General features: G+C 37.3%; 1 protein-coding gene across 2 annotated transcripts; it reads right to left on the bottom strand.

Moving 5' to 3' along the window:
- Positions 1 to 1,974: 1,974 nt before the first annotated feature.
- Positions 1,975 to 23,575, bottom strand: LOC131685374 (uncharacterized). Of its 2 annotated transcripts, none has more exons than XM_058969063.1 (5): positions 23,145 to 23,575; positions 4,567 to 4,850; positions 4,357 to 4,510; positions 3,072 to 4,158; positions 1,975 to 2,927 (listed from the first exon to the last, which is right to left on the bottom strand). In XM_058969063.1, exons 2-5 carry the CDS (start codon positions 4,686 to 4,688, stop codon positions 2,368 to 2,370), a joined length of 1,923 nt encoding a protein of 640 aa, XP_058825046.1. In that variant the 5' UTR covers positions 4,689 to 4,850; positions 23,145 to 23,575; the 3' UTR covers positions 1,975 to 2,367. The 2 variants fall into 2 exon arrangements, with proteins under 2 accessions (XP_058825046.1, XP_058825047.1); XM_058969064.1 differs by lacking the exon at positions 23,145 to 23,575 and adding an exon at positions 6,572 to 6,797.
- Between the last annotated feature and the right edge of the window lie 489 nt (positions 23,576 to 24,064).

The raw sequence follows: 24,064 nt of genomic DNA, 5'->3' as shown, positions 1-24,064 counted from the left end.
TAACGAAAGAAATTGCGTTGTCGGGGAACTCTCAGTCGGAGTAGGATAATATGTGAGAGCTAAATGGCTCATGGAAGCGGGTATCGGTATCGGGGGAACTTCCTCCGTCGGGGAACTATCGGTCAAAGTAGGGTGAGTTCACAGTTAGGTACTATCTAGGAATCAGTAGCGTCTGGCTCAAATGGCACGTTCTCCATGTTGATCGGAGATTTGTGCCTCCTTAGGTACTATCTAAGTAGAATGTGATAAAGCCGGGAGCTGAATGACTCACGCAAAAAATGAGCTAAATGGCTCAAGGAATCAGCACCTAACCGGCTCACGGGAACGAGGGCTAATGGCGGCATGATAGATGGAGACAAGAAGTAAGAGAAGAATCGAGAGCGCATAGGTCGAGCCATTCCATGAACCAAGTGAGGCTCCGAGATAGAGCAGAAGAAAGAGGTGCGAGGAAAGCACAAAGTTCCCCCCATGAAGTTATACTTGACGTAGTTCCGTGGGGAAGAAGGGCAGAAAAGTAAGGATTGTTTTAGTGGTTAGGTACGAACGTGAGTTTTGAGTCCCACACAGTGCCAATACACTACAGACCAGGCTTTTGGAGCTTTTTAAACCTTACTATAAAAAACAACCCTGTCTGGACCACAGTTCAAGATAAAATGTAAACTAACACGAATTTTGACATCTCATATGAGGTTCACGTAGTAGATCGTCAGATGTGGGATGCATGTGGTCCCATACTAACTCAAGGTACAATGTCTATACGGATGAGTGAGCTGACTGGTTCAGGAGTCCAGGGACCAAGAATTAAAGAAGCGATTTCAATGGGATAGTAGCCTTCAAGTAACCGACGAATTAGCCAGGAGTGGTTTGTCAAGCATGTGTGTTAAACCAGAATCATTTCTAGACACATATCCATGTGTCACCAAAATAGAGCTTTCAGCTTGGACAAGAGACCAACTACTAAACGACTAGCGTAACGTAGGCGCTCGACAAAATAAAAATTCATATATTCAGATACACAGAGAATAAAAAAACGAATGGTTCTAAAACGAAAACCTTTACGTATAATCTCAGGCTCATTTATAGGACAAGTTCGCCAGAAAAAATTGGCTTAAGTCAAGAAGACATTTATCGATTCTGTAATTACAAGCCTGAGAGCTCGGAACATATTCATACATTATTCCTTCGAACGAAGCGATAGTTCGGAAGAAATTTTATGATGCCTCGCGAGGTATGACATACCTGTCCCAAACGGATCCTCAGCTACATTAATAATGTAGGTACCCAGGTGGGACGACACATGGGGAAAAACATACAATTCGCTTCCAACTATACTTGGATTCGAGCAATTTGTAACATGTAGAGTAAACTGGGACAGACACAAAAGATAACCTGAATAGTGGTCGCAGTAGTAAAGTTTCCCCTAACAAAAAAAGAAAAAAATGAAATATGTCGCATATAGCATAATCAAGCGGAAATGCAAAGCAAATATTACCATAGCATTATCTCAGCATTATATTGGCTTTATATTTACACTATGATAGTAATAAATAACCATAATGATAGTAATAAATAAGCATACATGTTTTAAAGATCTTTAAGGTTCTACTGAGAAAGCGGCCATCTTTGAAAACGTAGTGCCAATGTAGTGCTCGATTGCATTATAAATGTCAAACGAGAGTTTTTAAACAATGGTTAAATGCTTATGGCTACTTAGGTGCGCTTCACTCTGAATCTGGTGTCTTACGATAATCACAGTAGATTTATCGGTCCCATATCGGAAACAAAGATGTAGTCCTACGTCCCAGATCGTTATTTATAGGAAAAAAAAACTGTGAATGTGTCAACCCCTTTTCGCATGTCTTGGTCATTCTGTACTTCTATTCTCCGTGTACCTACCGCATGACTTTTAAGAACCCTTTTCCCATGACTATAACAGTTTTTCATGTGTCGCAAGATGTTGAGATTAATTGAAAAGTTTAATCTATGCTAACGTTCGGTAACATGTTTATTTCAATTCTTGGTATCAAATACTTTGCACACACGGTAACAGTTCTGTATGTTTGGTTACATTTATGAACAGTTTATTTTAATTAGCATTTGTTCTCAGTGAAACGACTAGCTGCAAACCTGTTCACAGTATATATCTAATATTAGAAATCTTCTAATCAATATACACATATAAAAACTTGTTGAGTGATTTTCTTTTCTTATGAGCTTATATTTAAACAAAATATTTCTTGTGCTTTAAGTCTCGCTGAGATTCATGGATTGCGTTTTATGCTTAAAAGAATCCGGTAACTAAAAACTAAAGGTCTGACTCGAACTGTTCATTTTACAAACTATATGGTAACCCCTGTTGGTTATCACCTAACCTTTACAGTAGCAATACTTCCTCATCTCCGGATCCTTATCGTATATACAGTTGGCCTGCGATCCGTACTTATTGATCCGCGAAATGTCGCTTAGCTTTACTCGGTACTGATTTTTTGCAATATCATGCAACACACTACCTTCGTAGATCGCCTTGCCCGGCCTAGTCACCAACTTCACCTGGTACATATCGTGTACAATCTTCGTCGCGGAGCCACTAAAATCTCCAATATACCCGTCGGTATCCTTGTTCTTCCTGAAGTTGACCAGATCCTTATGAGGGGACAGTTTAGCCGCCCATTTTATCTCGTCCAAACTGAGTGTGACGCAGATACTGCGATGCTGTTCCGTGTACTTGTTGATGAAATCTACAATGGCCATGGCCGAACGGAACACGGGTTCCGATGCGGTATCATCGATCGGTTCCCAGTTCATACAGGCACACCAGTGTGGTTCTATGTACGCATCGGCACAGGACCGGTTCTGGGGTATTTCGTCGAATAGCGAGATGGCACGGGTGTGGGGCGGTCGCTGTTTTGTTTTCAGCGTTTGAAGAGCTGCAATGAGATGAACACAGAATGTACAATGTATTTTCTTCTAATACAATTGAGAAACATTAAAAGGGGATTGAATATCAATAAGTTCAAAGATCTGTTGACAAGTTGGATAGAAGTAGGTTCTTTCGATTGTGCGATACTTACTCAAAATATCCTGCAACGTCTCGTGCACGTCGAACGGTGTCACCAGTTTGTCGAGATTACTCTGAAAATTCTTATACTGCTCCCGATACTGACGTTTGAACCACTCCGGAAAACTGAAACTGAAGAACGGTAATCGCTCCTCCTGCTTGCCCTGCAGTGTATTTCGAACCCCGGCAAATCGATTTCCATGATCCGACATCATGATCATAACCGTGTTGTTCAGCACCCCCGACTGTTTCAGTTCTACCAACCAGTTGGTGATGTCGGTGTCCGCCACACCGATCAGGTTGATCGAATCGTGTGAAAGTTCTCCGTGGAAACTAAATACGAACCGTGGATTCGTGGGGTAGCTTAGCATAAATTCTTTGGTATAGTCTAGCATCACCTTATGGCGAGGTTGTGCTCCGACGCATAATCTCTTGTAATATGACAGCTGATTTTCGATTGACAGGTAGTAGGTGCGCATGTAATGATCCGTTGGTTGAGATTCGAAACCATTTAGACGGTACGAGAACGTACCTATGTGTGGTACATCCTCGTTGAATGCTGTGACGTAACCGTACTTTTCGTACTCATTCCACACGAATGGGTACACGTTAACAAATTCCGAGTTAGCCATACGTCTGCGAGTTTCTGGTAGCTCAAGCTCGGTAAATCCCGTCAATAACGGAATAAGAGCCTGTGGTGTTCCATCACCTATAATATTGTATCCTTGCAGAACATCAGCCTTCAGGTATTTCGTCAGATACTTGTAGGTTTTTGGTAGTTTTCTTATGAAAGCATTTCTACTCAGTGAATCGAAGCCCATCATAAGAACGTTGATCGCACCCTGCTTGCTCCAGCTCTGCCGACTGCGTAGTGCTGGCTCCTCTCGAACGCCTATCACTATCCCAGTCCAGCGGACGTGGCTTTCGGTCCAACATTGAGCACGAGCAAAGTCACTCTTCCGCAGTACGTAATGCTGGGTCGATCGCACTGCTGGCGCGTACTGGAACTTGTAGTCATCGGTTCGAATAATGTCGGCAAAATTGCAAGTGATTTTGCCTCTCGCTTTCACCACTTCCGGTTTGATTGTGCAAATGGATTTCTGTGAAACAATGGAATAAGATCAATTGAAATAGTTCGTTTTCATGCATTTTGGTGGAAAGATTTCAACCAGGTGGTATTTATTGATTTATATGTAATTCGTATCATTTCAGAATATCTATACCGATCAATAAATACCACCCTACTGAATTAAAAGGAAATCTTCTATTTTATTATCGATTTATGATCAATAACTCACGTGACAAGAAACCCAGTCGTCATTTTCATTGCCACATTCAACCGGTGGTTCATCCTTTAGGAAACTGAGTATTTCCGGTGAATCGACAGGGAGCGATGGCATTTTGCAAGCGCCTTGATTGGCGAGTGATTGAATCGATTCTTCGATCAGACTTCTGCAATAGAATGAATGAATGAATGTGTTTGATCAGTCCAAAGACGATTAACTTACATTTTCTCTCGATTGTCCACGTAGTCCCGGCTGCTGATCACGTAAGCTACCAGAGCGTAACCGACGACCAGCGCCAGCATGAGCAGGAGATTCCTTCGAGAGCATTTTCTAAGCTGGTACATTATTGTGTTCACATTTGCGGTGCCGTAATTGTGCGTGTATTTGTGGTGTTTGTCACAGCCTTATGAATGGATGTCAGATGATGATTCCGAGAAGGATGAAATGGCTGGAACGTATCGATTAGCACCACAAAAATCACGTGGATAGCATGTCAACTAAGATTTCTGAAATGACATAAGAGTTCAAGAAAATGATTAAACAGAACAACCGTGCATAGAAAGTGTCACGCGTATATGTATGTTATGGATTTGATTTGGAAGGCTTGGTTCCCCACAAGCAGCTGTGATTAGAAATGCATTCAAGAGGACTGATAACCTTTAGGTTGATACAAGAGTGCTTGTTAAAACGACAAGTGGAATACGACAAATCCGATTCTTTTTGCAATGCTAGAGAAAATATCAGGAAAATATTGCAATCTTCGTGTTATTTGTTGCTAGATTGCAACAAAATTTTAATACTTGGAATTCAAAATTTCTCTTAATACAGCAAAAACACCATTAATATTTTTTGCGTGAACCAAGAGATTTTTTTCTTTGATCAAACAATGTACAGTGCGGGCCCAATTTCGGCATGGTCGGCAATCTTTTTTCTATCAATTATTGTTGGGAGATAAAAGAAAAACAAAAAGGGCCTGCTTCAATTAATCCTTATTTTGCGTTACGTCGTCGAACTAATGTGGTTCAATCGAAACGAATCGTTAGATTTTGCTATCATTTTTCAGAATACAAATCACATTCCTTCGAAAAAGCGATCCGTTGTAATGCAGAATAAGGCAATAAATCTGGTGTTCTTCTTTCCCTTATTCAGTTCCAACATATCCGCAATGTCGTAGGTACAATTTGCGAAGGAAAGAAGACCGGCGTTGACATACCCTCCTCAATGATTAGAACTGAGACCTTCTGTAATCTACGTTACTGCTCACCTGTTTCATGGAGAACATGAAATAGCCCCTGACGTCTTTCAACGTATGGTGGTGAAACAGTTATCGATTTTCACAAATTTTATCGTTTTTGGAAATAATGGTTGGGTTTAGCTGAATAGTGTTTTGTCACTTATCACTCATTTTTATAAGGGCATTAACAGTGCACAGTGGTCCAGAATGCAAATTTAGCAGGAATTTTGAAATTTTACTAAAACTAAACAACTTAGCCCCATTAAATCTTTGGAGAAATTTTCGTATAGTTTGTGAGCCCCTTTTTTTTGTTAAAACAACAGTCAGGGTACTTCTAATTTTACCAAGATAAAAAAATTAACTTTTTATCCATTCCAGCTAGAGCCAAACGAACTTCAGCGAAGTTGTAGAACGACAAATTTTGGAAAAGTTTACTGCAGACATGTAAGCTCTAGCTGTCATACTTTTCATTTTACAACATATTTAAAATAAAGTAGGGTGTTTCTTTGAAAAACTGTTTTATTCAAGGAACTTTTGCACTATTAATTTGAAAGAGAAGCAGTCTTCAGACAACTATAGTATTGTTTTAATGCGAATAATTTGTTTCATAGCCCTCGGCATGATACTGTACCTTGATGTGGTCCGGGGGCTTTTCCACCAAAGCAGTATTACAGTGATTATATCACATAAACTTGGGATACGATTATTTTCTTTTTAGTTAAGCTACATTGTGATCAATTTTAGTACTTAACTTGGCGACCTTTATTATCCACTGCCATGGTCAAATAATATGCAATGTGGGTTTAGGGCCCAATTCTCTCTGCAGGCACCTCATTCCAAACGTACAAACGTGGCCTACGCGATAACACAAACCTGGTCACAAATACGAACGCCCGCGATCTCGCCAATATTCAAACACACCGATTGATTAGGTGAACGTTGGAACCTAATGTAAGTTTACCGATCCCTAGGCTCTGGAAGACACCAGCTTACCTCTACCACTTATCCGGAGTCTCCTCGGTTGAAGATGGCTGATCCAATCCAGGCTGACAAAGGCGGATCGTATGGGAAATTTAGGACTTCGGCTATCGCACTAATAAAAAAACCAAACTGCTTTGCTTCACGTCTCGAATAAGAATAATCAGCTTCTCGCTGACGTTTATTCTATTTACCTTCTGAATGCGTTACTTATCGTTACGCTTTCATGAAACTATTATTACACTGATAAAAATGTTATTTTTCGAAACTGTTATACATAACAGCTCTTCCTCTTTTAGCATAAGTTAATAAACTAATGTATCGATCGAATCATTCAGAATAATTCGTTCAAAATTTAATTTCAAAATTTTATAAAATTCAGATCGGCATTTGCCGTATATAAATCAAATATTCTTATAATTTAAACTGGCCCTCGCCAAATGTAAACTTGAATTCTTCTTCGGATAAACAAAGTTTCGATCGGCCTTTGCCATTCGCATGCGCTTTGATCGTCTTGGACCGACACCCGCCGACTCCTCTGCTGCACCTTTCCTTTTCCTGTTTTGCTTAGTGGTGGTATCCGGAAATCCTAAAAATGGTTCATCGTCGCTCTCTGCTCCCGTGTTCCCAGTTGGGAAACCGATCGATACTGTAACGTTCGGCCGTACGAACTTATCCGCATCGGCCATCCTCAGTTGCACCCGATGAGCCATAAACGTTGCGTTTCCAACTGCAACCTGAAATGTATTGTGAGAATATTTTTTAATAAAGGTTGCCTTCAACCACCGGAACTGATTATGGGGATTGTGGTTTTTGTACCAAACCACATCTCCCGTTGTCAGTTCATCCAAAGGATCGTTTTTAGTAACCTTAAACTTTGGACTGTTAGATTTAGCATCATTTGGGATTTTGGGTGTTAGTAAGTTTTGCTTGTAATGCTTTTTTGGGTGTAAAAGGTCCAATAAAGTTTTAGGTGAGTATGAGAAAATCTTCTCCGATGGAAATTTACCATCATTCGTCATGCAGTTATTTCTATAGTTAATTAAAAATATATTAATCAGGTCCTCCAATTCCAAATACGCAAATTCTGGTTCCATTAGAAATTTCTTTAAAATTTCCTTCACTGTTCTAACTAGCCTTTCTGCTTGCCCGTTACTAGAGGGGTTATATGGTGGGCTTTTCATAACTTTAATTCCTTGTTTTTCTAGGAAATCAACAAAACTGTACGAATTAAAAGGAGGACCGCCGTCCGATACCAGCACGTCTGGTAACCCAAAACGAGCAAAAAATGCTACTAATTTTTTTAGTACTTTAGCACAATCCGTGCCTCTCTTCATCCACTCTACTTCTACCCACTTAGAGAAACTATCCACTATTAATAAGAATGTGTGTGACGAAAAATGGAAAAAGTCTATATGTATTCTGCTGAAAGGCTTTGTAGTTGGTGTCCATTTAGACTCAATTTTCTGTTTATATACTATGGCCATACTGTTGCAAACATCACAAGCCGACACATACTTTTCTATGTCGGAATTTATTCCAAACCAGTACACTAATTTTCTGGCAAGTTGTTTCATTTTTACCATGCCAGCATGGTTAGCATGTAAGAGTTTTAATGTACAACCTTGTAACTGCTGCGGTATCACTACTCTGTCTTGGTACAACAGGCACCCGTCAACAATTTCTAAGTCATGCTGATTAGAAAAAACGTTGATAAGGCGGTTGTCTAGTTTATTTGGCCAACCATTTCGCATGTAATTTATTATTTTCTGGAGGAATTCGTCAGTCTTAGTCATGTTAGCAATCGCTGTCGTATCTATGGGGATTTCCTTTCCAAAATTTATACTCCTTATCCTTTCTTCATCCAACTCTTTGGGGATATATTCATTCAACGGAAATCGGGAACAAAAGTCCGCATTCCCCATTTTGGAAGAAGGTCTGTAGTGAATCTCAAAGTCATAAATGGATAATTCCAGAATAAATCTTTGTAGCCTTGTCACATATATCGAGTTTTTACCCGCTTTTCCGAAAATTCCAACTAATGGTTTATGGTCTGTATAAACTAAAAATTTTTTTCCATAAAGAAACTTATGAAATTTCTTTATTGTGCACACTAAAGCAAGGGCTTCTAAATGAATAATGGGATAGTTTTTTTGTGCTGGATTTAAAGAAAACGAAGTAAAGCATATAGGTTTTTCTATACCATCGATGTCGTGTGCTATTACTCCCCCAAGCCCATAGCCTGAGGCATCTGTTACTACGACAATGGGCTTTAATGGGTCGAAAAATTCTAAAATGTTTGCATTTAGCAGTAAATGTTTGCTTTCATGAAATGCTTTATCACAGTTTTCATCCCAAACAAACTTCACATTGTTTTTTAATAAATTGTATAAATGATATAGCTTTGAAGATAGTCTAGGCAGAAACTTATTATAATAGTTAATCAAACCCAAAAACGATTTGAGTTCCGTCACATTTTGTGGTACATTTGCTTTCTGTATAGTTAGTATTTTATCAGGGCATGGTAATAACCCTTTATCGCTAATGATGTGTCCTAAATATGGTAATTTAGACACAAAAAATTTACATTTGTCCCAGTTAACTTTTATATTCACAGCGGATAACTTCTCTAATACTAAATCAAGTTTATGTCTACAATCATCAAGGTTTTTACCCGCTATTAAAACATCATCTAAATAAACGCAAACATTCTCAATTCCATTTAGAACTTGATCCATCACTTGTTGAAATATTGAGGCGCTAGACGAGGCTCCTTGTGGTAGTCTATTATAAGTGTATAATCCCTTTAATGTATTAATAACCATAAATTTTTTTGATCTGTTTGATAAAGACAATTGAGTGTAAGCACCTTGTAAATCTAAAGAGCAAAATACTTTACACCCCGCCAAACCGGCAAACAAATCCTGAGCAGTCGGCAAAGGATATGTATTTGGAATTAATAATTTATTTATAGATACTTTGCAATCGATTACCAATCGTATTTCATTATTTTTCTTCATTACTATAACCACCGGAGAAGCCCATTCGCTTGTTTTCACCGGTGTTAAAACTTTTTCTTGTTCTAACTTGTCTAAATATTCAGATACTTTATCCCTAAGTCTGTAGGGTACGTCATAGGCTTTTTTAAAAATAGGGCTCCCATCTTTCAGTACTAGTTCAGCTTCAAACCCCTTGATTGGTTCCGAAAAATTTTGTATAAATACATTACTATACTTTTCTTTAAATATTGTAGCGATCTCATCACTGTTAGTATCAATCAAATTGTTAATTATTTCATTGCTCAGAAAATATTGTCTCCAACCCAAGAAAAAAATATCCAACCAAGTTCTCCCAAACAATGGAATGAATTCATTATCGCAATGCAAAACCAACAGTTTAAGTTGGGCTTGTTTACCTCTGAATTCTACCAAAACATTTGCTTCTCCCTCTATTTTCAATTTATTCCCGTTAACGACAACCAATTTCTTGAAACTTTTCAAAAGCGGCTTATTAAAGCTTGAATAGTATTGATGTTTACTCATTACCGAAACAGACGAACCACAATCTATTTCCATTTGTATCATTTTTTGTTCAATTTTGACGTTTACTATGCAAGGGTTATTTATGTTATTTATATAAGAAAGTTGCATGCATTGTATATCACCTGTATCTCTATCTTCCTCGTCACTCGCCGACTCATTCGCTCGCATCCTGCCGAAAATTTCGCTTAAACCTCCTTGACTAGATCCTGCTTGTTCAAAATCATCAACGAATTTCACCCCGCCGCGCTGCGTATTCTTTAGCTTGAAACACTTTCTTTTTATGTGCCCTTTGACACCACAGTAATCGCAAATCATCTGTGAATAATCAGGCCGCCTCCTGTCCTCGTTTTCATACCACCCTGCTGGCTTGAAACGACTATCTTTATTATAAGGGAATTTGTTTTTATAGACATAACCTAGTCGACTTCTCACATTACTTCTCTGAACTTCATTTCTTTGCTCGTTGGAAAAATTATTATGCCTTCTTGCCGAATCGTATACGTTTTTTAATTTGTTTAAATGAGAGCTGTATTTATTCACATCACTATGAGAAGCGATTCTGTCTTGTTCAACCGGAACGTTTGCTGCGAAACTTTTGGCGTTCGTATCCGCCATCTCCCACGTCGTCAAAAAACGTTCGGTCGCTTCAAGGGATACCATGTTTTCATTAATTAATTTTTTTCGCAACCCATTGTCGCGTACACCCGAAATAATTCTGTCAATAATGGCAGCTTCTTTAAAATTTCCGAAAGAGCAAAATTCAGCTTGGAGCTTTAAAGCTAAAACGAAATCCTCCAAGGATTCATTCGGCTGCTGTGCTCTGTTGTTAAATTTCAGACGTTGTATTAAGTCTGACTCTGTTTTATCAAATCGTGCTCTTAATTTTGAAACAATATCACTAAAAGATGCTGCATTCAAAGTGCTATTGGGATAAATTAATTTTAATTCTGTATAAACAGCTGGTCCAGACAAGGCAATAAAATGAGCCTTTTTGTCATCCTCTGGTACCTTATTAACAATAAAAAAATAATCTAATCTCTCCGCCCATTCCGTAAAGGAACATCCTTTGCGGAAAGGTTCGATTGAGATGCTCATTTGAGCCATTTAAAATCAATAAAATTTAAATATATATGAAACGAATAAAAAATCGACAATATTCCCAAGCATCAAAATTAGAATCGCGATAAATATTTAAAATTGTATTAGAAAAATTGTGGCTCACCTTGATTATGCCCTTTTGTTTTAGGATCAGCCAATTAGCTGCAGCTTCCCTTTTTAAATTTTTTTGTAACCTTTGTTGAGTCCTGCTTTTAAATGCTTTCACCCTTTGGCGGCTTCCGTACTTCGCATGTGTCAGTTGAATCCAAAGCAAACCTTTGTTTTATCTTAAAAGAGAAAGAACACTCTTAGTACCTTTTATATTCAGGTTTTTTTTCTTTGTTAATAAAACAATACGTCTATTAAAACAAAAGAGTTTGAAACCTACGCCTTCAAAGAAAATGGCGTTTTAATTTTATATATTTTTTTTTGTTTCACTTTATTATTTTTAAAATCACTATTTTGGAACCACCCTACTTACAATGTGCACTATGAAAGCCCCAAAATGTGATGCCACTGGCACGATTATATAAAGACCACACTGCTATATAAAGAGAACAAAAGAATGTCCCGCGTGGACAATTTTTATTTCTAAATGCGTTTTTTTTTGTATCTTGGCAATTAAAGCCAATATGAAAACTAACACTTTTTTCCCGTCGCCACTGTAAGTTTACCGATCCCTAGGCTCTGGAAGACACCAGCTTACCTCTACCACTTATCCGGAGTCTCCTCGGTTGAAGATGGCTGATCCAATCCAGGCTGACAAAGGCGGATCGTATGGGAAATTTAGGACTTCGGCTATCGCACTAATAAAAAAACCAAACTGCTTTGCTTCACGTCTCGAATAAGAATAATCAGCTTCTCGCTGACGTTTATTCTATTTACCTTCTGAATGCGTTACTTATCGTTACGCTTTCATGAAACTATTATTACACTGATAAAAATGTTATTTTTCGAAACTGTTATACATAACACCTAAGAACCTAAGCTCGCGCAATCGTGGATCGGTCACGTCCGGAAGTCTCCGCCCTTGATCATAGCAGCCCAAATTCATGCCTTTAGTTGGACCAATAGAAATAAAAACTAGACAAGACGTCCATGTGCGATCGTTGAAGAATACGCGAACGTGCGAATGGCCACACGCTTATAAAAATAATGTGTCCACGCGAAGTTACATGCTAGCACACACGACAGAAGCGTCCACATACAGACGCTCGGGTCCTTCTCGATCATCCACGCACGACTACGCCCACGATCTCGTAAAAAGTATGACACCTTGGCGACTGGGTGAATGGTTTAGCACTTATAAATTAACAATGCCCGTGTTCGCGCGAAACTACATAAAAATCTAATGCAAAGTCACATACACGCGACAAAAAAAATATCAAAATGCTTGAGCCCTTCGCGACCATCCACGCAACCTATAATCGCGCTCTTCCAGACATTATAACATCCCGGTGATAATATGAACGTCTCGGCACTTGTAATCACTCAAACGCAGTCTCAAGCGTGAACCTACAGTCCCCCGCACTCGCGCATTCATGAATCGTTCTAGGTCCATGCCTTAATTAAATCAATTAGCTCTACAGTTCCAGTAGGACAACTCTCGAAAAAAGTCGGCATATTATTAATACTCTATAACAATACTAACTCTTCTCTTTATTTTATTTTTTTATTTATTTTCGGTCTCATGCGTTATTTTCTTGTGATGACCTTTTTGAGCTCATACATCCAAGAAGAGCAACATTGCTGCCAACAATGATTCTTCTCTGCCATCGGACGTCGCCAGGTTTTAGAACAATGGATATGTATTCTTATACTCGATGGTATCAGATAAGTAGGAACGATCAACAAACTGCAAGTAGTATATTACACATTTCTTATTTTGAAGTATAAAATATTCGTATTAAAATATTATTTACAGGCTCCACACATATCTCAACACACACAAATACACAAATGCTTGACAGGTGACTGGGCCAAGTGCATTCACTCGTAGGATCTATCATTTCGATGATCGCCTCGATTCTACGAAACCAGTGCACAAGTAAACTGACATAAGCTAGTCTCATCTGGTGAATGCATGTAACCTGGAAACCCCAGACACGACAGGACGAGACGGACAGACTGGACTCGACGGGGCCTAGTTCAGAGTTTTTGAGCATTGTTCAATGCACGGTTATTGACCTAAAAAAAGAAACATTCGGCATGTTATTTTTCCTTTTATTACTGTATTTTGAGTTGGGTTCATACTGATATTCACTAGCACAATCAATAGCATATTCTCCCATATACATTCACATCCAAAACGTGCAAACGCCCCTAACTTTCGCGATAACACAAACCTGGTCAAAAACGCGAACTTACATTACAATTTCAATCATCCACACACACCTACGCTCGCAATTTCGCCAACACCCCTTTACTTAAGTGAACTTTTCAGCACCTATAACTTTACAACCGCGGTCTCAAGCATTAACCCACCACTCGCGCGATCATAGACCGGCTACGTTCGGAATTCTCTACTCTCGATCAGCCTAGACTCATGCTTTCAGTTGGACCGATCGGGAATGATGCTCATGTTCACTAGACAACACGTTTCTCTACCATACACTGAAAATTAATTATTAGATTCACGGTCCGCGCGCGATCGTTCGAGAATACACGTGAATGTGCGAATGGCAACACGGATCTAAAATCGGATTTATGCACGCAAAGTTGGAGACACGCTGGCATTCATATGCTCGAGCCTTTAGCGATCACACTATTACACAATTAGTAAACGCCCACGCTAACCCAGACAGATATGCACTCCTGGACTCGAACGCTAAAAACCACACCTTCCACGCATACACCACCCAGGACTGAACATTAGATTCATACATACAAAGCAACAAGTAATAATTACAGGTATTCGTCTGGCAACCGGGGGAAGTACATCTCAAACGCAGAACTTATCATTTCAATGATGGCCTTGGATCTGCGTTGCCTGTGTTCAAGGCACCATAGCTTTGTCCGTCAGGTCAAGGATATATGAAACCCGCTAGCCACCACCCTCGGCCCTAGCTGCCCATAAAGGGATAAAAAAAAAAAAATTAAATGCGAATAATTTGTTTCATAGCACCACATATGTAACTATTTCATCGGAATCCAATCAGACTACAGTGAAGACCCAATTTTATCAGCACCCGATTTTATCTACCCCCGATTTATTAGCTTCATATGAAAAGTGATAGGGGGCATACACTAATTACGTAAGGGCATATGGGGGGAGGGGGAGTTTCAAAATATCTTACAAATTCTTATCTGAGGGGGAGGGAGGGTTTGTCCTTTCTTACGTAATATCATAAATCAAGTTTAAAAAATTAAATCCATAAGGAAAATATTCTTTTTAATAAGAAAAGGGAACTATTTTCTATTGTACCATATAATCCTTGTATATCAAACAATATGAGTAATTTTTTGGCTCTTGGTTGTACATTGTTCTGTTCGGGAACTGGAGTCACAATATGCCTTACAAGTTAAGAAGTGTTGATACCCTTCGTGTTGTTAGACCGACTTTGTTCTTTTCAAACGTTCGATTCAAACCCGCAAGGTATCTGGAAAATGTTCCAACATGCGATTGTCAAAGATCTTGAGTGTCGAATATTTCCAGAGTGTGAACTGTATTTTAATTCAAGAAAATTCGAAGATGGTTAACTCGGAGCTATGCGTACGAAAAGCGTCACAACTGGAACTCAGAATAAATTCATGCCATTAGAGGTTATAAATTTCTTTTGAATTCTTCATCACAAGAAAATATATTCAAAGGAAGTGGAATATAGCAAAGCAGATCATGTGGACCAAATTGGAGTTACTGAATATCTGACAACAGTTATTCTTTCTACTGGGTGAGATTGGCATGCAATTAAAATTCTGCAGATGATTACAGTTAAATTTTGTCATGAGTTTTCTTGTAATAATTCTTTACATATCGTTCTTATTATTTGATGAATTAACAATTTGATTTTTTAATTACGATAATCATGATAAGATCTTATATAGGGGAAGGGGGAGTTCACCAAAATCTTACGAACTCTTATCTGGGGGAGGGGGAGGTTGAAAAGCTCTAAAAAAGCCTTACGTAATTAGTGTACGGCCCCATAGTACTAGTTTGATGGGCCCTATCAGACGAACCAAGTTGCATTCAAATCCTTTCTTGAGCATATTGAGATCCGAAAAAATCTAGGGACTACAGAAGCATATTTTAAGATGCTCGGTTTCTTAGAAAGAAAAAAATATGTGTCCCGATTTTATCAATGTCCCCGTTTTACCAGCCTAAAATTCACCAAGGGGCTGATAAAAACGGGTCTCCACTGTAATTGCAATAACTTAAGTTTTATAGTTGATTTTTGTAACTGTTAATACTTAAATGAAAGGCAATATCCACATTTATTGGTCTCACTTGTTTTTGTGAACAAATCTTGCCTCAATCAAACCTATAGATGCCTAAAAACGTTGTTGTCCACAAACAACATGGGAATGAAGGGGTTAAAAAAGAAATGACCGTGGTAATATTAATTACAGAAGTGAGAACAATCCTGTAAAGCTCTTCATCACTATCGTCGCTTGCAAAACATGGCGAACGCATCTGGTCAAGGCTTCTGTCTGTCACGTTACATTTTTACGCATATTTCATAAGATAAGTCAGCAAAAACAATAAAACCATATTCTATTCGCGATCTAACACTGGATGTCGACCGCCAGACGGCACGAGAGTGCAATGATGATGTTCTTATTTTCATCTGTCAAAACACATTGAAAAGTAAATTTTGAATTTTATGAATTCAACCAATATTATAATTAAATGGTGTTTATTCTAATGAAAAGTAATATTGATGAAGAAACTATGTTTCCTACCTCTGAGAAATATCTAGAAGGTAAATTTCTTGTTACATCACTAAGAATTCATCCTTCCAGTTTCAATTTATACTAAAATAAAATTCAAAGACTGAAATTTCGATAGAAAACACGATAGTGGGCGAAAATCACCGAACTAAAGAGTGCAAGTGTTGACAATCGAGGTTATCCACTGAAAAATCCAAATTCTATGTAAACAGTTTCCGTTTCTAAAACAACCAACCTAACCTCAACAATACAAAAATTAAAGCGGATCTCAATACTTTGCAATAAAATATCGAGTTCGACAGAATTTTTTGGTGTCAAACGAAAGAACAAGTGTTTTTTACCACCTGCAATCAAACTTTTTGTGGAACTATGTAATGTTTACGTTAAAACAATTAAAATAGAACAACCATCCATCCATCATCAATACAAGAAAATACTTTTGTCATTATTTGACTGGTACCAATAATGAAATCTAGTTGGCGCGTCGAGCAGACAAGCTTAATATTTGAGAGCCAATCACAACTGCACATTATTAAGGTCACTAAAGGACAACTCAGACGATGCATCAGCTTCCGTCAACGTCACCGTTCCGTCAGGATAAGTTACCTGCAGTTAAATGGAGGCATTCACACACAACATCAACGGCACGGAACGTTTTGACGTACGGCATGTGTGAACGGTCGCAAGAGAAACGTATTTAACTTATCCTGACGGAACGGTGACGTTCCGTTGACGTTGACGGAAGCTGATGTATCGTCTGAATCGCGCTTAAACCGCACATTTTTTCTACAGAAAGTTTTTTTTCTATTATGAACCGTTTTCACTTTATTCTCATTTTGATACGTCTGTCACGTTACACAATTTTCGCAGTTAGTTTGGAGGTTGCCCGACTAAATAGAAAAAGTCTGTTGTTAACTGTTTTCATGAAAACAGTTAAAGCTTAGAAAGGAAGGAAGAGTTTGAAATATAGTTATCCTGAAGAAAAACTTTATTTTCGATTTTATGGAGTATTCTAAATGATCTGTCACGTTACAACCAGAATCTGTCACGTTACAGTTCTGCATTTTCATTGAAGCAAGGATATCAAGACAATCGTACACAAATCATCCTTAATCTAGGAAATGAGGGAAATTTCATGTTTATTTTGAAAAACATGTTGGTTTTGATGAACAAACGTGAAAAACTTTTGAAAAGGTCGTAATTTCACGAAGTAACATATTATGTCGAAAGAAAATCCAAAATAACTTGAAAACATCTGCATTTTGAAGGATAATTTTTCGTGAGCATTTTGAATTGAAAACCAATTTTGAAATACATTCTATAACTAAATTATTTTAAAAAAAAAGTAAAAAAATATTCAAAAATAAAATAATTATTGAAATATGTTAAAACTTTTTATTGTTATTTTCTCTACGATGCAATTATATTTTTTTTTATTTGCAATTAAATTTTAAACGCGTTATGTTTTTTGCGTTTGGTATTTGTGAGTAATTTATTTTCACTACTAGATATTTTTGTTGAAAAAAAATCAAAATATTTCGAAAAAAAAATCATAAGAGCATTTTGCTTCGAAATTATATTTAGTATTAATATTGTGAAAGAAAATTATATTTATGACTGGCAAATACTAAGAAATTTAGAAGAATACTTGAAGTTAAAAATGTTTTCTTACTAATAACTTCCTAATAGTGCAATTATAGTTTCATCAGTTTACAGGCATTCGTTAACAAAAAAACATTGTTTTTCTTTAATTGTGTTTTCATTTTTTTTGTTTTTTTTAACAATATATTTGTATTTTTAACATTTTTTTACCTTTTTTTTGAAAAATTTCACCAAAAAATATTCACACAGAACAATTAATTCCCTAGAACTCGCTATCATATAGTTTTGCTGCACAAATGGCGATTATCGAAAATAAATATATTGAAAGTAGTGCATTCAAGATCTCATACACCCTTTTTAAATATTACTCTTGAATAAAAATTGTTTGTTTAATATTGAAAAATACTTAGTCTCCCATATACATGAAACGTAAAAGGTTTCATCAGAATCAAAGATGGTCACCAATATTGACGCAATTGAATCAAACTTGATAGAATTTCTTTACAGCAGAAAAAATCTGTTACGTTACATAAGATAAATTGTGTTTTCCTAAAAATTAATAAAACTTTAAAGTTTTCACAATACAGTTTCAAAAAGTAGACTCAAAGTAGTAAGAAAAAAGCAGGTTAGACACTGTATGCACGCTGTTGGTGTGGTCCACAAAACTTTTTTGAATTTTTGATCTGTCACGTTATTTGGTTTCCATTACTTCACAACTGAAAATAAGCAATAATCCATATTCATCAAAATTTTTCAAGCAATATCATCAAATTTAAATTAGACTACGATAGAAAAATGTGGTTGCAAGGAAAAAGTTGAAAATATGAATTTTGTTTACCTTTTTATCTCCTTACGGTCTTTTAGTCATTTTCAGGTCATGCAAGTAGCATCAACAAACTTTCATGACAGACATGAAATTTTTTTCTGGGATCATCATTCATATTTTTTAATATTAGAGGTTATATACATACGGAAAACAAACAGATTGACGCAAAATTTGATAAAAAATAATTTCGCCTGTGGTTGCCATTTTCGGAGCCTTGACCATATGAGCTTCCAAGATTGAGCTGGTTCACCACGATTAGGTGCACCAGTTCGACGAATACACATCGATAAATTGGTTGAAAGAAAACGCACACAATTTAACAACTGTGTTATATAAAAATATGCTCAACCTGTTCTGATTCTTTGGTGCACGAACTCTACTTCTCGTTCTCCGATTACGGTTAGTATACTGAAATGTTTTGAAACGCTTGAGAAATATTTCGTTGATGCAAGCGTGGCTGCCTGAAGTTAGCTGATTTTGAACATCTAAGCATTTCTGCACACGTAAAAAGTATTATATTTGCAATTCCAATTGAACATTACATTTTCTCAAAGTTTACCATTTTTTTGAATATTTAGTGTTTTGCTTTTTATTATATTTAAAAATCTCAACTCGTGCACTGCAAAGGTTGAACAGGTGGACGAGACGCCACTGAGGCAGGCGTTCACACTAATGCAAAGAGCAAAAAAAGGTTTTTTAGATTACGTCAAAACGGTTGACTTTAGCAGTATGGTGTCTTCAAGAATGTTTCTTGGAGTAGAGCTCCCCTGCTTTCTGCCTTATCGGATTGATGATTAATCTCCCTATTAGTGAGTTACGAAAAAAAATTTCTTCAGTGATTTAGATAGGCAAATAATTATTTCCGCAAAGTTGTAGAGAAACTCATTACAAACATTTTACTTGAAGACTTCAACTCTATCTTTTAAGCTTTTTGAGATATGGGACATTATTTGTGAAAGGCCCCTTATAAGAGTTTTTTACTCATAAGTTTTCTTCTAGATTTTTTTCATTATAGAAATGTTCTAGAACATTGTTTAGACTATTAAACTGCATTACTTTGTCGAAGACGGAAACTTGCTATCGCTAGTATGTGTGGAGATATTCACGTTTTTTATTGAAAATAGCTCTTTTTTCAATGCCGATAACTTTTAAACGGGCAAACCACTTTATAAACAAATTAAAGTGCAAGAAAAGCGCAACAAATGCTGGAAAAATCAAATCTCCCCAAGGCGGCCCTCTATGGAAATACTAATGCTGAAAAAACTGTTTTTAAGTGGCCATTTACAAATAATGTCCCATATCCCAAAAAGCTTAAAAGATAGAGAGTTGAAGTCTTCAGGTAAAATGTTTGTAACGAGTTTCTCTACAACTTTTCTGAGGTAAGTATTTGTCTATCTGAATCATTGAAGAAAATAAATTTCGTAACTCTCTATTAGAGGGATTAATCATCAATCCGATAAGAGAGAAAGAAGGGGAGTTCTACTCCAAGAAACTTTCTCAAAGACACTATATTGCTAAAGTCAACCGTTTTGACGCAACCTAAAAAAACCCTTTTTTTGCTCTTTGGGACCACTGTGCAATGACGATACAATTTTTTTTCGATATCTTATAAAAGACGAAAACATAATGGAAAATCCGTAGACTATATCGTGACTTACGTGGTATAATATGGATGACCCCATGTCGTTTTTAAGAACCTGACGACGGTATACCGTGTTCGACTTCCACTTGAGGAGGAATTCGATAAGAACTAAAATATTGTGTATCCTCAAATGTAACTAGTTTAAGCAACCTCCAAGGGCCAAGAGGTCTGTTGGTATATATATATACAACAAATAAACAAATGGCAACGTTTTTATCCACGTCTGCGCTTTATTTTTGATTTTCATTCAAAAAGCACTGTTGAAGGTATTTCTTCTTCAGTACCCACGGAAGACTTGCCGGTAAAATTCCCTATTCTATATGATCATGTATTTCAGCTAAAGTCTGCAAAACCACTAAACTAAGTGTGGCCGCCTTACAGTTTGTTGATCTAAGAGCTATATATGCTTCCGATTCTGCGTGGGTAATATGGTAATTACTATAAGGCACTGAAAACCATTCGATGAAGAAAATAACAAAACAAATTCTTGTTTTGTTAACTAGTTGATTTTAACAGAAAACTCAAAAAACTAGTTATAAAAAATATTCAAAATGGGAATCAGATCAAAATACAGAACTATAACCATCCCTTATCTAATTAGAGACAACTGAATTCCAACAGTTTGGGGGCAAAATCGAAATTGGAAAGTTTCCTCCATATGAAGAATAATCTTGTTGTCGCTTCTTGCGATATGGGAACAAGATTTCAGTGGATCAAATCATGGCTTATGCAGTCTGATACCACATGGCATCTATGCTGGGTCCAAGGCAACGTCTCAAGCTGAAACACACGTCTCAGGTTAAGCTGGTTAGACGTATGACGTGTATCTGTAGGCTGACCGTTTCATTCAAATAGCAATTAGTCGAAATAAAAAACATCAACAAATTTTTTGGTTGAATTTCGGATTCATCGTCTTTCCGTGTGAAGTTTAATTTATTCCTATACTGTGCGGATTCCCAACCAGCACTGTTTATAACCCAGTCTCGGGTAATATTGCCATGCTACAACAATTCCGTGCAAATAGCTAATGAAAAATGTGCACAACCAGTGGAGCGGATGCCGCAATTCACATAATTTTATCATTTGATCCAATTCACCAGGCAAACAAAGAGTGAATGTTACGTTGTTGCAATATTCAGAAAGCAAGAATATAGTTCTAGTTTAAAATTACGATTATCTCCCCCAGTGAACTGTTATTGTCCACCAAAATTCCAAAATTAAATCGACTTCAGAATCTACGATTTCACCTCTCATAGCATATGCAAATTTTACCGGTTTCGTTTCGGTTATATATTGTATTCTTACATGTTGCTGCTAGCCATTCCCGCGTATTTCTGGTTTACATTATGTGCTTTCCTTGTGTGCCCCTTTCAATTGAACCTAGACACAGATGGTGATCTTTCGTTGCTCTATCGAATAGGTAGGTATGTAAATGCATTTTCATGACCACGTGTCCCGGCGAGCGAGATAGCTAATACGCGTGAGAACGGCGGTGAAGTGGAAAGTAATTTCGTCGTTGTACATATACGTATAGGTAGCGCATCACCAATTGAACATTCAACCACAGAAAATGGGGTACTATTCGACGAGCGATTCGGCAATGAGACGAAGCTTCACTATCGCAGTACCACCTGGTGAATTTGAATCGGGTATTGTCAAGTGTACCTATGTGTTTCAAAAATTAGTTGAAACCTGTTCAATGAAATTCATTTCATTTCTCTCAGTACTAAAGTTGTATTTATTGCGTAGGCCGTTCGTGTAACGACGAATATTAATAAGCTAACCGGAATTTTATTAAGCGTTGTTCCGATGTAATGATCGGCATATATATACATGCTATCATGGTAGTTATTCACGATATAATAAACTAATTATTCAGTAGCTTCAGTTGAGCTAAAAATTAAATGAGTGTTTGATTGTCTGATACCCTGTGGTTATTAAGAACGTGACTAGGTACGTTAAACGATTATCGCATTGGTATGGTATACATATCTCCTCCATGCTTAAATTGTCTATACTCGCTAGTTGGTCCCATGTAGATATGACATCCTATAGAACATGGAAAAAGTATTCGATTAGAGACAGTATAGATGGTCCAAAGGTAATATTTACCTTTCACATTCAGTTTAAATTAAACATTTCGCTGGTAACGCCTGGGTCAAACAAAATACTCCCTCACTGACGGTGGATCAAAACCCGAATTGAAAAAGTTGCCGCTGTTGTATGCATATTATTCACAGCGACAATTTTTGATAATTTATCAAATTGAACGTAGTGTCAATGACGGAGTATTCTTTTTGACACTTTAGTCTCAGTACGGCATGATTTTATAATACATACTGGTTTACACTAGCTGTAACAGCCTTTGGATTTTCAGTGAAGCAACTATGAACTGAATAAATCTTTTTCTACTCCGCAACAAAAACCTCAAGGGCTAGTTCTCAAATAAGAGCCCATTTGTATACAACACATGTTGATCAATCTGCTGATCACGTTCACATTCAAACAAAATCACTTCACAGCTCTTGTTTTTTAACCATTTCATCCCATCCTTACGTGTGGTTTGTGAGCTTATATCAATGTATTGAATAGGAATTCGTGGAGAAAGTGTACGACTTACGTCTAATGCATCTTTTTGCCATTAAAAATGTTTGATAATTATGTGCTTGTTGTGTGTTGAGCTTTTGTATCAAAATAATCGTCAAAACAAAACTTTTCGATCGTTGCTATGTTGATTAGCGAGGAGACGAGGAAAACAAATTACCCTTTATTATAAAGCAGCCTACTTTGAAAAAACTTCATGTCCATTGAATTTGAAATCGACTGATTTGATCCCGAAATATTGACGCTATCGCGGGGAACCATATCATTATACTAAAGCTGTTATTTCGATAAGGTAGCCAAAGAGATCACAAGGTAACTAACATGCAAAATAAGAAAAACTAATTCGCGATTCAACTTACATCTAGTCCATCTTACCCTATCACTTACCTCACACAAGCCTCTGACAGCACCAGTACAAGCGAGGAGAAAATCGATGAAAATCGGAAAATGATTTTTCTTTTTGTGCACTTTTATTCAGGCTCCTGCTACTGTAATAATCTGCAGCTTCTACTCCGATCGAATTCTCAACGGATCGCTCGTCAAGATTCGGATAGTTTTCCTCTTGATGTAGCCTCGAAAACAATCAAATTAACAACTTTTCACCTCGCTACGCTACTATGGAAACTTCCTCGTTCAAACACTAATGAATATCTGGATATCACCGAAAAAACGAGACGAGATTCACAGCTGAGCTAAACATGCATCTCACTACCTACATTTTCATCACATCCACCGCGGACGGAGTGTATGCGCGAACTACACAGTACATACATTGGGCAGGCGAGACCGTTATCGGAACCTAACTGATGATGGGTGAGCTGCTGCTCACTCACCGGCAAGAGAGAAACGTATACGAGAAATTTTTCTCTTATAAACAGAGCGCGCGTTGTCTCTCTTTGCGCCACGGAAAGCGTGAGTGATATGCTAATAGATTTTGTTGGGCGGCTTTTTTATACCATTAGATACACTCACTAACCAAAACCAATTTCGTGCTTATCAGAATAAATCAAATTGTTCTGACACAGAGAGGTTTCGTGACACAGAATTATTGTGTAAATATTTAGATTGGTGCTTTTAAACGTTAAGTGATTGTTTTGATTCAATGATCGTTGTTGTCAATATCCAGCGACGAAATTCAAGTTAGCTTAACTGCATTACTGGCGAAGAAAAATGAGCTGAAATAAAACTCCAACCATTTATGTGCTACTTTTTATATGCGTACTAATGGTTGGAGTTTTATTTCAGCTCTTTCGTCTCTGGATACCTACAACAACGATCATAGAATCGGGACTGAACAATCACTAATC

The sequence above is a fragment of the Topomyia yanbarensis genome, chromosome 2 (assembly GCF_030247195.1).
Source record: "Topomyia yanbarensis strain Yona2022 chromosome 2, ASM3024719v1, whole genome shotgun sequence".
Lineage (NCBI taxonomy): Eukaryota > Metazoa > Arthropoda > Insecta > Diptera > Culicidae > Topomyia > Topomyia yanbarensis.
This window is presented reverse-complemented; position numbering and strand designations above follow the sequence as displayed.

What these genes read in the sequence shown, in the direction of transcription:
- LOC131685374 (XM_058969063.1), bottom strand. Translation starts at nt 4,688, where the DNA reads ATGTACCAGCTTAGAAAATGCTCTCGAAGGAATCTCCTGCTCATGCTG. An exon ending in ACGACTGGGTTTCTTGTCAC is followed by an intron (nt 4,159 to 4,356) that starts GTGAGTTATTGA and finishes ATTGTTTCACAG; the next exon opens with AAATCCATTTGCACAATCAA. An exon ending in GACGTTGCAGGATATTTTGA is followed by an intron (nt 2,928 to 3,071) that starts GTAAGTATCGCA and finishes ATCTCATTGCAG; the next exon opens with CTCTTCAAACGCTGAAAACA.